The following is a 16,201-nucleotide window of genomic DNA, read 5'->3' as shown; positions in this document are numbered from 1 at the left end:
GTTGGATACGTTCTGACAATAAAATACCGTATTTCACCGTTTAATGGACCTATTTGGGAATTTTTTGGAATACAGGTCAAAATCCAGCGTTATTGGGTATTTGTAAGTTGAACAAGCACACTTTTTTTGTTTTACAACAGTTACATTAAACTGGATACTTTACAGATAGCTTGTTTTTACTCAGGTAAGATAGAGCACGCGGATTCTACATGTCCAAGACTGTGTTTTCTAATGATTTCTATATCGAAAACAGTCACAGAAATTGGTAATGGTGAAAACCAAAAGCACATTTAACTAATTCCGGCTTCACTTGGGCCATCCCAGGTGCAAATTATGTTACGATGTGGATCTGTACTTTGTGAAAACACTTGGTTGAGACACCAATACACTTTACAATAGGGAGATCCTAATTGTTACACACACGATAATGCGAACCAGTTGTCATCCTTTATGTAAACGTGTGAACTACGACAGGCCATCAACAGGGAGAATATTTCAGCAGGGTCGAAGTTCCTGCGTGTCCCCACGTTCAGAGAGACGTCTGGGTCGTTTCCATCATTATCAAGTTATCTGTTTTCACTGTGCCGTAGGAAGTGTCTGCCATTTCTTCTTCTTTCAGTTTCTTATAAGAAATATCTGTATCTTCATCTTCATCGAGGGGGTCTCGCTTGTGCAGTATTTCACTCCCATACATTTTATAGAGCAAGACAAAAATGCCCGCCTCCGCCGACTGGAACAGAGCGTACAGCAGGGGAAACATATACATGCTGCCTATGAGGCGCGGCGGGAAGGCCAGCTTCAGGATGGCAGTGCAGAGCTGCACGTTCTGGCTTCCTGTTTCCAGGCACACAGTCCTCTTACAGTTGGGCGGAAGATGGAAGAGAGCCGCCAGACCGTAGCCCGAGGCGTAGCCCGCCAAGGGCATGAAGATGGCCACCACGTACACGGCCGCGGGGATGCTCGCCAGCAGTTCAGGTCCCAACATGGTGCCCGTCAGGATGAAGAGGACCACCAGCGTCAACAGCAGGGACCACAGGGACACCTGGTAGCAGAACATGGACAGACAAGTCGTCAGCAATGAGGTGGCCCGAAAATCCTACGCCTCTTGGAGGAAGATCCTCAGCGGGGCTCCCTGCCATGCACTCGGGAATCTGGCAGAGTTTCTGAAGGTGGGCAGCTGCGGGTCCCCTCTCCAGGAGGCACCCAGATCTGTGCTGGACAGCTCCCGTGGTTTGGAGCCCTGACCTTAGGTCAAGTGACCTAGACAGGTCCTCAGGTGCTACAGAGACCAGTCCACTCCTTTGGAAAAACAGTTCCCCAAAAGTGTGACTACCACAATCAGAGGGAGGCTACGCTCCAGGCAGACTGTACCCCAGAATGTCAGCCCACCACGGATCTCCGTGTTGGTGTCCTGACTGTTCCGAGCATGCGTTTAACCTGTGACTGTGCCTCTGGTAAATGGAGCAGAGAGAATCGAGCCTGATACCCAGCTGTGCTCTGATGCACAGAGTGGACAGGTGGGCGTGTCCTCTCCATGAACAGGCCTTGTGTTTTCAGGAGAGATCAGTTCTGATTTTATACGCGAGAAAAGACTATTAAAGGTAATGAAACTTAGTGTGTGGTTGTTTGACCCTCAAAATGTTTCCTACCATAGAAGATTGTTACTGTGTTGAGTCAATTACTGACACCTAGGTTATGTAAGAGAAAAAAATGTTAGGGAAAGATGGGAGGAATCCACTGCCATTTGGGGCCTCCCCACCCTTTCTTCTGTTCCTGAGGAACCGCTCACCTGTGACCCTCTCAGGATGCTCGGAACGCTTCTGCGAGGCTGCTGTTAGATCTAGTACAACTGATTCGGTGACATGTGCCATCCTGATGTTCCGACTGGCACATGTCACTGATTCAAGTCAAGCAGGCTGTGTAAATAGCAAGATGGAAACCTAAAACTTCTAAAATGGGGGTCAGGTCAGGGAGGGAGGGCAGAGATCCCGAAAAACTTCTCAAAGTGTTGTGCCTGGCCCCAGGGGAGTATCTGGAAGGAAAATCAGAGTCTGTGACACTAGACCGTAATGAGTTCTTTATGCTCTTTTTTAAAGTGCTGAAAACGTATCTGACATGGTCAAAAATTCTGCCTTACAGGAAGCTGAAGTTCTTATCAGGTGCAGTACTATAAAAGTTTAATTGGCAGAAACCAGACCAGTATAAATCAAAATTTACTGTTTAAAACTGTGCCCCACTGAAAGCACTGACAGAAAATCTGATTCTTCATTTTGAAAATAGTAGTCACGGCCGGTGCCATGGCTCACTAGGCTAATCCTCCACCTGCGGTGCTGGCACCCTGGGTTCTAGTCCCGGTTGGGGCGCTGGATTCTGTTCTGGTTGCTCCTCTTCCAGTCCAGCTCTCTGCTCTGGCCCGGGAAGGCAGTGGAGGATGGCCCAAGTGCTTGGGCCCTACACCCACATGGGAGACCAGGAGGTGGCACCTGGCTCCTGATCAGCACAGCACGCCAGCCGTAGCGGCCATTTCGGGGGGTGAACCAATGGAAGGAAGACCTTTCTCTCTGTCTCTCTCTCTCTCACTGTGTAACTCAGAAAGAAAGAGAGAAAGAAAGAGAGAGAGAGAGAGAGAGAGAAAGAAAACAGTAGTCCCAAATTTCCTCTGAACTATTTTAAATTGGGTGAAGATTGGCATTGAATACTCATTATAAAGTGTATGCAAAAGTATAACCACTATATAAGCCATATTTTAATAGTGTGCTAATTAAAGAATACAGATAGGTTCACCTTAAATTCAACAGTAACCGATCTTATCGAATTACCCATTATTTAAGTATATTTCTTCTGAATTTTTAAAATATTTATTTTATCTATTTGAAAGGCAGAGTTAGAGGGAGAGAGAGATTGATCTTCCATTTACTGGTTTACTCTCCAAATGGCTGCAATGGGCAGGGCTGGGCCAGGCCAGTTCTTCACCCATGTGGGTAGCAGGGGCCCAAGTACTTGGGCCGTCTTTCCCAGGCACATTAGCAGGGAGCTGGATGGGAAGTGGAGTGGCCAGCACTCAGACCACTGCCCATAGGGGATGCCAGCATTGCAGGTGGCGGCTTAGCCTATTATGCCACAATGCTGGCCCCTATTCCGTTTTTAGAGTGTAAATAACCATTTGATTGACTTTCTCTTTCAATTCCTATGTCAATAAGTTCTTAATGTATTTTAAGATTATGGGTATAGGATATATAATAAATATAAATACATGTATATTTATAATATTTTATTACATTTACATATATATGTTTATTACCTTTATTATGGATTTATCTGAAGGTTGAATATGCATAGAAAAGAACCCTCTATTGCTCATGTTAATAAAAGTTGGCTCCTCTGAATAATGATTACTTCTAAAAATGTAAATAAAACACTATAGATTATGTCTTCTTAAATCTACATAACAAACATTGGAGTGACTCTTTGTCTATTTGTCCAAAGGAATTTGTACTTTTTACAGTAACTAGTTATGTATTTTATTGGACTAACTTTTAAAAATGAACCTCTTATTTATAGTTTTTCATTATTTTTCAAAGAAAGCTTAATTTACACATTTTTCTCCAATTATTGGAAAATTTCTACTGCTACAAAAACATAATTTTTAAAAAATAAAGCAATGTAGGAGATACTAAATCAAATCATAGAAATCCTCTACCATTTCAAAGTTTCAGAAACCGTATAAAAGGCTCCAATGGGGAAGGAAAAATAAGCACAGAGATTTAATCACCGCAGTGAAATCTACAGGGTCCAATTTTGTGCTTTGAAGCCAAGATCTTGTGCCACAATGTAACTTTTCAATTAACTGTTTTTAGTCTTATTAGTATCAACTTCTTTTTTTAAAAATTGAAACAATTTTAAAGGAAACTTCTATAGGGTCTCTCAGAATCGGAGTTCCACTTTTGAAAGGGAAATTTCTAGAAATTTTTACAAAGTGCATTTCTAAAATAGAGCAGAAATGCAGTGTGCTCGGATGTTCAGCGATTAGCCCTGTGCGACACCGCCGTGTAACTGCACGGCCGTCTCCTCCACCCCACCGGCCACCGCCTGGTTCTCCTCTCCGTGTAAACTTGGAGTTCTCGTAGCTCGTTTTTAATTAAGCAATCACCTTGATTGATTCAATTAAAGCTAACATTACAGGGATTCCACAGGCGGAAGGTACCTATGAAGTTTACCCTGTAAGTGCTCTCCTCTCTTCCCGTTTCCCAGCCCCTGAGCCGGGCGTCGGAGAGGGCGGAAGGCACCTGCCGGGGCCTCACCTTGACGATGTAGTCGGCCACGCGGTTGTATCTGTAGCGGATGAAGACGCCCAAGCCGATGGGGATGAGCGTGCTGCACAGCGTCAGGGTCACGGCGCCCAGTGGCAGCAGCTGCACCAGGGGCGTGTTGATCCAAGCCCGGCTGTAGACCCACAGGCACAGCGGCATCAGGACCAGGGCCAGCAGCGTGGAGGAGATGGTCATGATGATGCTGCAGGAGAGAGAAGCAGCGGGAGTCAGAACGGGCTTGGCGCCCAGCAGGCGGCCCGCCTTGCCCTCCCGGGCTGCCGGGCGGGGAGAGAAACAGCCGGCAGGTGCCTGGGGTTGGAGTCGGGCGGGGTGCTAGGGCACCAGCACGTCCAAGCCTGAGGGCACTCAGCAGTCTCAGGGCCGCTGCTCTGGCTCTGGCAACCTAACCAGCCCGCCTGAGACTTGGCGAAGTCCGTCTTTCTTCTTTCCAACCTCCCCGGACCTTGCAGTGGACGCCAGGGAGAAGCTGCCGTGCGCTACCTGCTGGCACGGGACCCGGTGCCACCCCGCGCTCTGGGACATTGCTTTCTTCACGGGGCCCCTTGCTGCATTGTGGTTTTTCATTTCCAGCGAGTCCCAGAGTCCGACTCCCCCAGAGGCGCCAGCCTGAGGTGGAGAGCCCCAGGGCGCGGGGAGGTGGAGCGCGTGCCCGGCTCTGCCCTCCCGCCCCGGCCGGCCGCACCGGTCCTACCTCAAGTTCATGTCGCCGTCCACCAGCAGGGACATGAGATTGGAGAGGTTTCCGCCAGGACAGCAGCCGCACAGGAGCACGGCCACGGCGGCCACCTCGTCCAGCTGGAAGGCGAGGGCCAGCAGGAAGGCGAGCAGAGGCAAGAAGCCGAACTGGCAGAGCGCGGCGAGCAGCGCGCCCACCGGCCGGCGGACGTGCGCCCCGAAGTGGTTCACGTCCACCGTGCAGCCCAGGCCCAGCATGGTGATGCACAGGGCGGCGCCCACCAGCACGTTCAGCCCGTGGCTCAGCGGCGTGTCCCAGAACGGGGGCTCGTGGGGGACCCAGGGCCGCGGGAACGGGGACGAGCCCTGGCTCGCCGCGCCTCCCGCCAAGCTTCCGCTCGTCGGCTGCGGCGTCGGGGTCGGGCCGGCGGCGAAGTCCACGGTGGAACCCGGCCCGAGGCTGGCGTTGGAGGAGGGAGCCAGGGAGAAGAAGTCTGCGCCGGGGCCAGGGCTGCTGGCGTTGGGCGGCAGAGTGTAGTTGTCCGGCAGCAGCAGAGACGACGGCGTCAGAAGCAGGCTTGTGTTGTCCGTGTCGTCCATGGCGCAGTCCGCTCCAGCCGAGCGCGCCTCGCTCGGCCTCGCGGAGTGCGCCCGTCCAGCCTGGGCGGCGGCGGGTGCGGCGGGCGGGTGCTGCGCGCCGGGGTCTGCGCCGCCGCCGGCTCGCGCTCCAGATCGCTCAGGAGCCCAGAAGCTGCAGCAGCGCGCGGCGACCCGCGCCCCGCAGGCCCCGCCCCACCGCCCGTCCCCCCCGCCTTTTAATCACCAGTAAGTGGTTCTGCTCTAGGGCAGCCAGGGGCGGAACAAAGACCTGACAAAGACAAGTGGAGAGAAACCCGCGCCTGGCCTGGCTGCCGATCAAGTTTGCTGATGGGCTCTGCCTGTTTGATAATGAAATCTGAAGGCCCAGACACACAAAATGGGGGGAATAAGCCAGGCTCAACTGGCTCCACAGGCAGCGGTATCCTCTATATGGCTTGAATTTGCAAACAATTCCTTCTTGCACAATTGTCACGATCAGTCCTGCAGCAGAAACTCATGATCACAGCAGTGGGTTTTGAACCAGGTACCATGCAAGCAAGCGCCTGTGCATTATTTCGTGAGCTAGAAATCATGTTTGCAAGCTCAGGTTTTCACGAAGGAGGACTGTGAGACCCAGGGAAGCCTCCGCCTCTCGACCAGGTCCACAAGTACCTGGCTGTACCTGCACCATAATATCCCAGAGGAGTTAAGGAAAATCCCCGTGAACAAATGTGTGTTTGAGGATTTCTTGGCAGGCGGAGAGATGTTTTGGCCGCAGATTCGCGAAGTGTTCTGAGTAAAGTCCTGGCATTAGGACTAAAGGGATGAAAAGAAAATAAAGGGCTGAGATTCCCTGCGCCAGACAGGGGATCAATTCCAGAATTCTCAGCAATAAAGACTCCACTACTTTAAGCCGCTCACCAGATGCGTGTAGAAAGGAAAACAAGTGCGTCTTAGCTGGCTCTCTGGGGGGGACCGGTCCAGCTGGGAAAGCCAAGGGCAGAATTTCTAGGCTGAACGCTAAGGGTCCGTCTTGGGGTTGCTCCCTAATGGAGCCCAGGTAGGAGGACTTTTTCCTCCTGGGAATCTGTCCTTACCCCCTTCCCGGAGACAGAGGAGACTGGGTGACTGAGCCCGGCACTTGCATGTCCTCCTCCCCAAGTCTTGTGAAAACGACAGAGAATGTGCCAGAGAGATCCAGATTCGCCAAAGACACGCGCTGCACTCCGAACCGCAAGTGACTGACTTCTCCCTGAGACTAGGCCCGCCGTGGGGGCGGAGCTTCTGCAAACGCTCAGAAAAATGAAGGGCCCTTGGAGGTTTTCCAAGCCATGCCGCCTAGAGAGCAAGGTGGTCGCAGCTCGACAAGCTTTCGGAAGAGGCCACCAGAAGTCGGGGGGTATTTTCATGTGGATGTAGGGTTCTGCAGGTAAAAGAGCGGTGTTTCAGATAAACAATAAAACATGCTCCCCAAATGTTGAGTCCACTCAGGGGAGACAGAAGGGTGGAGAAACAGACAAGATAAGGAGGAGGCATTGCAGAGCCTTTGAAGCTACAAGATAAGCCAAGAGCACAGTGGCAGGGGAGCCAGCTGGGCAGGCATCACACCCCTGGCCCCAGAATGCCTCCTTGTTGTTACAGATACTAAAACCCACAATCGAATTAAACAGGCAAAACAGGCAGTCGTTAGAGACGGACCAGCTCCTCCCACAGCTCCTCTCCCTCAGGGAGGGCCCTGGGCAGCAATCCGCACAATGGACGAAGAGCAGGAGGGCTGGGATGGGGACAGCACCAGTGTCCCACCAAAGCCACCATCTGGGGCCCCTCCCGGGACCTGCAGCCCAGTCATCAATCTGCAGGTGCAGCTCCACTTCTGATCCAGCTCTCTGCTATGGCCTGGGACAGCAGTAGAAGATGGCCCAAGTCCTTGGGCCCCTGCACCCACGTGGGAGACCTGCCATTTGGGGAGTGTACCAGCGGATAGAAAACCTCTCTCTCTCTCTCTCTCTCTCTGCCTCTCCTTCTTTCTGTGTAACTCTGACTCTCAAATAAATAAATAAATCTTTAAAAATATTTTATATATTAATAAGTGCAAACAGCAAGAAAAAAAGGCAAATGATATGAATAAACATGAGATCACAAAAAAAGAATGTAAGCAGCCAATATAGTTAAATACATATTCGTACTCACTAGTAACCAGAGACTAAATTTAAGCAATTTGATGTTTGTTTGTTTTGGTACTGGAAAAGATGCAAATGAAATCCATTGTGGTGGCCAGAAGACAACCAAGTCCACTCTCCCATCCAGCCAGAGGTTTGCCCTTTCTGGAAGAAAACTTGGTAGCAGATGACAACAGCCCAAGAATGTGCAGCCCCTCTGCCTCAGTCATTCTGCCTCTAGAGGTTTCTTCTAAGGAAACAAGCAGGGGACTTAAAAATGAGAAAGCGCACTACATGGTGTACTTAGAGCACTACATGGTGTACTTAGAGCACTACATGGTGTACTTACTACCTGCCGGGCAGGCTCCTAGGCCTTTACTTGGATCTTCTCATTTAATTCTTACAATAGGTTTGACGAGCTTAGAAGTCTGCCAAGGTTTGCGCAGATAGGAACAGAACCATTATCTGAAGCCCGCTTTTGGAACTCCACAGCCTTTCCTATTCAGCCCACTTGTATATGGTTCAATACCTAAGAGTGCATTAACACAGGAGACTGCCATGCATACACCAAGTATCGTAATTTATAACCAGATTGGTTTTTTAAAAATCTGTTTGGGGCCAGCATTGTGGTACAGCATATAAAGCCACCACTTGGGATACTGGCACCCAGTTGTGGAGCCCTTGAGTCCTGCCTGCTCTGCTTCCGATCCAGATCCCAGCTAACGCGCCTGTGAAGGCATCAGAAGATGGTCTAAATACTCGGACCCCTGCCGTCTACGTGGGAGACCCCGATGGTGTGCCAGGCTCCTGGTTTCAGCCTGGTCCAGCCCTGCCCTAGCCATTGAGGACATTGGGCAGTGAACCAGCAGGTGGAAGATTCTTACTCTCTCGCTCTCTCATTCTCTCTCCCCCTCTCCCTCTCCCTCTTCCTCTGTTACTCTGCCTTTCAAATAAATAAAACAAATATTTTAAATAGCTATTTATTTGAGAGGCAGGCGTGGAGAGACAGAGAGAGAAACTCCCATCTGCTGGTCTACTCATTCATTCCCCAATGCCTGCAACAATTAGGGCTGATCCAGGCCAGTCAGGAGCCAGGAACTCAATCCATGTTTCCCGAGTGGTGGCTGGAACCCAATTTCTTGAGTCATCTCCGCTGCTTCCCAGAGTTGCATTAGGAAGCAGCTGGAATCAGAAGCCAGCGCCAGGATAGACCCCAGCCAGGAGCCCTGCTGTGGGGTGTGGCCATCTTGACTGCTTGGCTAAACACTTGCTCCAGAGTTCTTAGTCTGGAGCCTTGGGCAGACCTAAATGATGTATCAGCTTTTCTGTATATTTGCCTTTCTTGTTGTTTTTTTCTTGGAAGTAGGTCTAAGTCTTTTCTCAAACTCCTGAAAGCGTGCTAGACACAGTTAGAACAATACTTAATGACAAGGGGGAAATTTCTGTGATACAATCTTACATGATAAAATAAATTTAAGGGCCGGCGCCGCGGCTCACTAGGCTAATCCTCCGCCTTGCGGCCCCAGCACACCGGGTTCTAGTCCTGGTTGGGGCCCCGGATTCTGTCCCGGTTGCCCCTCTTCCAGGCCATCTCTCTGCTGTGGCCAGGGAGTGCAGTGGAGGATGGCCCAGGTGCTTGGGCCCTGCACCCCATGGGAGACCAGGAAAAGCACCTGGCTCCTGGCTCCTGCCATCGGATCAGCGTGGTGCGCCGGCCGCGGCGGCCATTGGAGGGTGAACCAACGGCAAAGGAAGACCTTTCTCTCTGTCTCTCTCTCTCACTGTCCACTCTGCCTGTAAAAAAAAAAAATAAAATAAAAAAATAAAATAAAATAAATTTAAAAGTTATAAACAATGACATACACATACTTATATCCTATTAAGTATATTAACTATACTGTATATAAGTTTAGAGGGAATTTCCCTAACGTATATTACATCTAAGTGGTAGCATTTTTAGTGATTTTTCCTTTTTTTTTTCTGTTTCCCAAATGTCTGGAGTGCATATATTTTATAACCAGAAAAATGTAGATGCTATTTTGTAAGGATCAAATCCAGAGGGAAAAACATTCCACCAATCAAAGGGTGCATCCCATGAGGCCATTGACTGATGGAGAAAAGCAGGCAAGCTCATGCAAGCTGCAACCCAGCGGGCTCCTACATAATACGACCATCTTCACCAAGTGGCAAACATTTGGGAATTAGGTGTCCAGTAACTTTACAGGTGGTGTTTGGGAGTCAAAGACTATTGCTTTGTTAGCTTGGGGGTAACCCATATGCCTGGATTGCAGCCCCAAGCCAGGGGAAGAAAGGCCGATGTTAAGTTGTTTCACAAAATAAGCAGTTGCTTATTGTGGTCAGCTTAACGTAGCCCCCAGGGCAAGCAGCTTTCCCCACCTGCCTGCCCACTGCTCCACGCCGACACCGCAGAGCCAGTCGGCAGCTGTGTCTAACTGTGCCTCCTAACCAACCTCGCTCCGGTGGGAGATCATCTAGGTATCTGCACGCCGGTTTGTATCTCATACAGCGGTCAGCTTTGTAACAGCACGGTCTCTTCTGCGGCTCCCTACCGTGTGGTTCGATTGTGTGCTTCCTATTCCTTAGCCCGCTGAGATTTGATTTAATAACCCAAGGCCTCTTTTCGTACTATCTCCCAGTCTGTGCCAGAGAAGCCCTGGGGTTCCACGCTTGTCTTCCATGACGAAATGTAACAGCAAACCTCGCTTTCCGTGGAAGGATGTTTTCCTTCTCACTCTTCTCTGCTGACCTGTTCTTCAGTCAGTTCCATCTCGTGTTCAACTGCTCTCCAACCTAACACTGCAGCCAGGTTGTGACCCATGTCCCAGAACTATCTTTGTGTGGCAGAGAGCCTTGTATTAGGAGGCATCTGTCATCTGATAAACTGAAAAGGAAAAAAAAATAATATCTGCAAAGCTCTAGCAGGATATTAAACTGAGAATTTGTTTGATCTAAACATTAAAAACACTTCAGTGATATTTCTCAAGGCTTATGGCTAAAAATTGCTTCTTGCTGAATAACCAGACCACACAATAAAGAACAAAGAATGAGATAAAAGAGAAAGAAAAGAAGTTTTATTACAATTAGGCTGTACTAATTTAAATTTTGATTTTTAAATTTTCTGTCATTCTATACAAGTAAAAAAAGCAGTAACATTTTTGAATTTAAGAAGTATTATCTGGGGGCCGGAACTGTGGCATAGCAGGTTAGGCAACTCGCTGCCTGTGTCATCAGCATCCCATATGGCCCTGGTTCGAGTCCCAGCTGTTCCAGTTCTGATCCAGCTCCCTGCTAATGGCCTGGGGAAGCAGTAGAAGATGGCCCAAGTCCTTGGGTCCCTATAGCCATGTGGTAGACCCGAAAAACACTCCTGGCTCCTGACTTCCATCTGGCCCAGTTCTGGCTGTTGCAGCCATTTGGGGAGTGAACCAGTGAATGGTAGATCTCTCTCTCTCGCTCTGTCTCTCTAACTCTGCCTTTCAAAATCTCTCTCTCTTTTTTTTTTTTTAAAGTTTTATTTTGAAACATTCATTAAGGTAGATTTCTCTTAGAATGATTACAAATTTCATTTTTTTAAAAAATATTCATTTATCCATTTGAAAGGCAGAGTCACAGAGAGGCAGAGGCAGAGAGAGAGAGGGAGAGAGAGAGAGAGAGAGGTCTTCCATCTGCCGGTTCTCTCCCCAAATGGCCACAATGGCTGGAGCTGGGCCAATCCAGAGCCAGGAGCTGCTTCCAGGTCCCCCACGTGGGTGCAGGGGCCCCAGCACTTGGGCCATCTTCTGCTTTCCCAGGCCATAGCAGAGAGCTGGATCAGAAGAGGAGCAGCCGGGACTCGAACCGGTGCCCTTATGGAATGCCAGCACTGCAGGAGTTGGCCCCACCCACTATGCCACACCGCTGGCCCCTACATGCAGCTATCTTTAAAGTATTTATTTACCTACTAGTTCCTGCTGGTCCTAGCTCTCTGGTGAGACATGTGAAGAACAGAAATGATGTGCTCACAGCCATAGACCAGGCTAGTAAGATAGAAGATGAAGAGTTGATAGAGTTTTATTCAAAACGAGCCTCATTTCCACCCTGGCGCTCTATAGCAGGCTCCGACTCAGTGAACAGCTTATTCCAGCGAAGCACTCCTAGAGGAAAGCGTACCATGCGAGTACTTACGTAATTACTCCTATTTGTGGTCCTTATTTTGGGGGAATAGCGAGGCATTTCACTATCCACTCTCTCCAGTCCTTAAAGGCTTCGGCAGGTTTGGGTGAATTCACATTGTCCTCACGACTATGTCTGGGAGCAACTGCCGGGAGCCGGCAGATTCGTTATCGATCCACTTCACCAGCGCCTTCCGGGGTCGAGAGGTCACCGGTCGGCCGGAAGCTCCCTTCCTTAAACGCTGTTCGCCTGCACTTCTCATACTGGGATGCGAACACTGGGTTCTTGGAGATGAGAGCTGTTCAGAGTGCCAGAGTGTTTGCATCTTTAGAGAGGAGGGAGGTGCCCACTCAGGTTTTTACCTCACAAGGACAGGCACGTCCGCAAAAATGGGATGCAGGGGTACCTTCACCCTAATATATATATATATATATATATATATATAAATAACGTAGCGTGAAGGGTCAGGAGGCCTGCTCCAGGTGTGACCTGGGTGGAGCTACAGCAGAAGACGCGCTGGGGAGCTGGGATGTGCCAGTCCTCAAACCCTGAACAGCCCTGGCATTTCCAGACCAGCTGGTCCCCACTTGCTGGTTGCCCATAGCAACTCCTCACAAATCGCAGACCAGGCGTGGTGCGTAGAGGGGCCCCTCGGCCTGTCACTTCACCCTTTTTCCATGGGGAGCCCCCTCCTCCTTGTCCATCATACAAGAAGCGCATCATAGAGATAGGCTCTTGCTCACTCGTTTGTGTTGGCAGAATTGTAAAACATCCTGGTTTCACGCGACCTTACGTAAAGACTGTGGTCTGCTAATAATTTTATGTTTACTCTCAGGATTGAATGGTCTTGCCATTCAATAGATCTGAGAACTGCTGTCCATGATACTCCACACCAACACCCATCATTGCAATCTATTGCCCTGCTTTGTCTAGAATATTGATCGGAAGATACTAGAGAACGTCATACTTTTCCCCTCACCACTTCTACAAAACTGTGCCTAATGACTCAAAGAGAAGACTTAATGGAATCTGGGTTTAAGGGCAGGCATTTGGTTTAGTGGATAATACACTAGGACACCCATGCTCCACACTGAAATATCCAGGTTCGAATCCCGCTGCCAACTCCTAGCTCCAGTTTCCTTCTAATGAGGCTGGGAGGCATTGGCAATGGCTCAGCTGACCCGGTTTTTTCTACTCACATAGGAGGCTTGGACTAAGCTCCTCACTTGCAACTTTGGGGCTGGCCTAGTCTCAGCCATTGTTGGCCTTTGGGGAGTGAACCAGTGGATGGGAGATTTTTGTTTCTTTGTCTCTGTTTTTCTCCCTTTCTAATATACAAAAAAAGTTTTTAAAAGTTGGTTCTAGCATTTTCATCATACTTTCTCAGGCTCTCTCTTAACAGCTGATTAAAAGTGACTTTTCCATAAAAACAGATATGTATATGAAAGATTTTGGAATTCTGTATGTGTGTATATATATATATATGTATGTCTATATTATTTATATACAAAACAATCATGCATTGCTTAACAGGATACATCCTGAGACATGCATCATTAGGCAGTTTTATCATTGTCCACACCTCAGAGTGTAGCCATACAAACTAAGCCATGGCATCACTAAGTGAAATGATCTTATGAGACCGCCATTGTCTATGTGATCCATCATCAACTGAAATGTCCTGAGACAATGCGCGATTGACTGCATTTTTCTTCTGTTACTCTAGACTCTTTGGAGTTTTTTGTAATTATATGTATGGACTCCGAAGATTTCAGTGTTCTTTTTTGCAATATCATAGCAGTTCGATGTAACAACTGTACATTCATCTCCCAAAGTGTTACTAGAGAGTAGATGACACAGACAGTGCACTGAGAACAGGAACCCTGCCTAAGGTCTACTGCGTGTTCTCTGTGCTGCGTTAACCCTGCAACTAAGGATAGCACAAGGCACGCGGTGATGGTTCCAGCTCCAATAGAGATGGGAATGACACATCCTGGCTGTGCTCTAAGTGTCAGTGATCAAAGGGTCTTTGCCTTCAATGGTTCAAGGTGGCAAATGATATTCCCTGGCAGGGGATCGCTTGAGCAAGGTCATGACTATACTGTACTTCCATTGGGGAGCAGCGCATGTGTATAATGTACAAGAATAGGAAGCAGCTGTGGAGAAGCAGGTATAGTTGCAAGTTATTTTGGGGCCTTTGATGCCCTGTAACGAGCTTGGACTTCACTTTTTCTGAGAGCGTGTCTCTGTCTGTTCCTTTGCCTTTCAAGTTAATACACTTTTCTAAAAATAAGAAATAACAAAAGGTACGTGGAAGTTGTTCCGTCTCCAATAGCTGCCAATACGGCTGACTCAATTATCTAAAACTCTTCTATGAAGAACACTCAGATGCACCGCATAAAATACAATGAACATGCTTTTTTAAAAAAATTATTTATTTATTTTTTGAAAGGCAGAGTTACAGAGAGGCAGAGGCAGAGGCAGAGGCAGAGAGAGAGGTCTTCTATCCGCTGGTTCACTCCCCAAATGGCTGCAAACGGCAGGAGCTGCGCCGACCTGAAGCCAGAAGCCAGGAGCTTCTTCCTGGTCTCCCACATGGGTGCAGGGGCCCAAGGACTTGGGCCATCTTCTACTGCTTTCCCAGGCCATAGCAGAGAGCTGGATTGGAAGAGGAACAGCTGGGACTCGAACCGGCACCGCAAGCAGCGGCTTTACCCGCTACACCAAACATGCTTCTAAAGGCATAAATTCATAGTAGGGTAATGGAAATGCTCAGGAAGAAAAAAAAAATGACAAGCAGGTAACTTTCCAGCCTCAGTTTCCACAGGGCTTACCCTTTAATGGCCTTATGGGGACCAGGGAAGGAGCCCTGGGGTGTGTCAGGTGGTGACTGCACGGGTCTGCAGGTAAGTCCTGATGTCTGAAGACTACACAGGCTCTCAGCTGGAGACTGAGCGAGGGAAAACCTACCCAGGGGCACGGGGGACTGCAGGGCTGCTGTGCGCTTCGTTTCCGTTTTGGCTCAGAATTCTGACGAGGTGAAGAAAGGCTTCCTGTAGGATGCTCTCCTCATGAGTCCGGTGTTGGGCTGGAGCTGCACAGGGGGACTGGGAGAGCAGAAGGAGCCCTCCCTCCCTTCCCATCTCCTTCTCAGGAAGCAACTGCACATCGGCTGCCTGAAGTCAGCAAGGACGCGAGCACTCATGCCCCAGACATGGACCAAGGCGGCAGATCAGGGACGGCTCTCCAGACAGCCAGCTGTCAGACACTTCCCAGAACAGCCCTGGAGAGGCCCGCCTTCCCCTGGTGTGACGCTGGAACTTAAAATACTGGTGTCCCTAGGGGCACACAAAAAATCAACATAGGGCCGACACTGTGACATAGCAGGTAAAGCCACCGCCTACAGTGCCGGCATCCCATATGGGCGCCGGTTCAAGTCCCAGCTGCTCCACTTCTGATCCAGCTCTGCTGTGGCCTGGGAAAGCAGTAGAGAGGATGGCCAAGTCCTTGGGCACCTGCACCCACGTGGGAGACCCAGAAGAAGTTCCTGGCTCCTGGCTTCGGATCGGCGCAGCTCTGGCCATTGCAGCCAATCGGGGAGTGAATCAGCAGATGGAAGACCTTTCTCTCTCTCTCTGCCTCTCCTCTCTATGTGTAACTCTGACTCTCAAATAAATAAATAAATCCAAAAAAAAAAAAAAAAAAAAAAGAGAGAGAGAGAGAGAGAGAGACTGGAGGAGAGAGTGAGAAATGGCCACCTACACTCACTTCTCAGTAGGCAGTCCAGGAAGAAAGAGGTACGAAATGCAATCTTTTTAAATGTAATACTAAGAAGACTTGAAGAGAGGTGATAATCCCAACTTGGGAAGTTTAATGAGTCTACAATAAATATTAACTCCACACCCGGAAATACGGTGAAAATGAGAACAGAAGGTAAAAGGATACCTTGATAACACAAGTTGCACGATGTTTGGCTTTACTTTCCCCATTTCTCAGATAAGGCGAACCTGGACCATACCTAAAATCGCGTAACCGGGTCCTTAATGAACATCGGCTATGGACAATGCAAAGCCCGGCAAGATGGCTTCTGTGAAAACAGAAGCAATGTGTCTCTTCTTGGACACTTTATTCTCTTTTCAATTCCCCTGGGCGTCTCTTCTCTTCAACCACATCCTCAAATGTTGCTGCTTCTAAGATTCAGTCGCAGGCTCCTTTGAGTCTTCCCTTGGCACGTTCTTTGATGATTTTGTTAACTGGCTGTTTTTTGTTTTTTTTTTTTTTAAA

The 16,201-nt window shown here is 48.9% G+C and overlaps 1 protein-coding gene across 1 annotated transcript; it reads right to left on the bottom strand.

Annotated features, from left to right (window-relative positions):
• Window positions 1–10: 10 nt before the first annotated feature.
• SLC10A4 (solute carrier family 10 member 4) lies at window positions 11–5,799 on the bottom strand. Its single transcript, XM_002709427.5, has 3 exons — window positions 5,023–5,799; window positions 4,302–4,512; window positions 11–1,042 (listed from the first exon to the last, which is right to left on the bottom strand). Exons 1-3 carry the CDS (start codon window positions 5,604–5,606, stop codon window positions 530–532), a joined length of 1,308 nt encoding a protein of 435 aa, XP_002709473.2. The 5' UTR covers window positions 5,607–5,799; the 3' UTR covers window positions 11–529.
• Between the last annotated feature and the right edge of the window lie 10,402 nt (window positions 5,800–16,201).

The sequence above is a fragment of the Oryctolagus cuniculus genome, chromosome 2 (assembly GCF_964237555.1).
Source record: "Oryctolagus cuniculus chromosome 2, mOryCun1.1, whole genome shotgun sequence".
NCBI classification, from domain to species: Eukaryota; Metazoa; Chordata; class Mammalia; order Lagomorpha; family Leporidae; genus Oryctolagus; species Oryctolagus cuniculus.
This window is presented reverse-complemented; position numbering and strand designations above follow the sequence as displayed.

What these genes read in the sequence shown, in the direction of transcription:
- SLC10A4 (XM_002709427.5), bottom strand. Translation starts at nt 5,606, where the DNA reads ATGGACGACACGGACAACACAAGCCTGCTTCTGACGCCGTCGTCTCTG. An exon ending in GACGGCGACATGAACTTGAG is followed by an intron (nt 4,513 to 5,022) that starts GTAGGACCGGTG and finishes TCTCTCCTGCAG; the next exon opens with CATCATCATGACCATCTCCT. An exon ending in TGGCCGACTACATCGTCAAG is followed by an intron (nt 1,043 to 4,301) that starts GTGAGGCCCCGG and finishes TTCTGCTACCAG; the next exon opens with GTGTCCCTGTGGTCCCTGCT.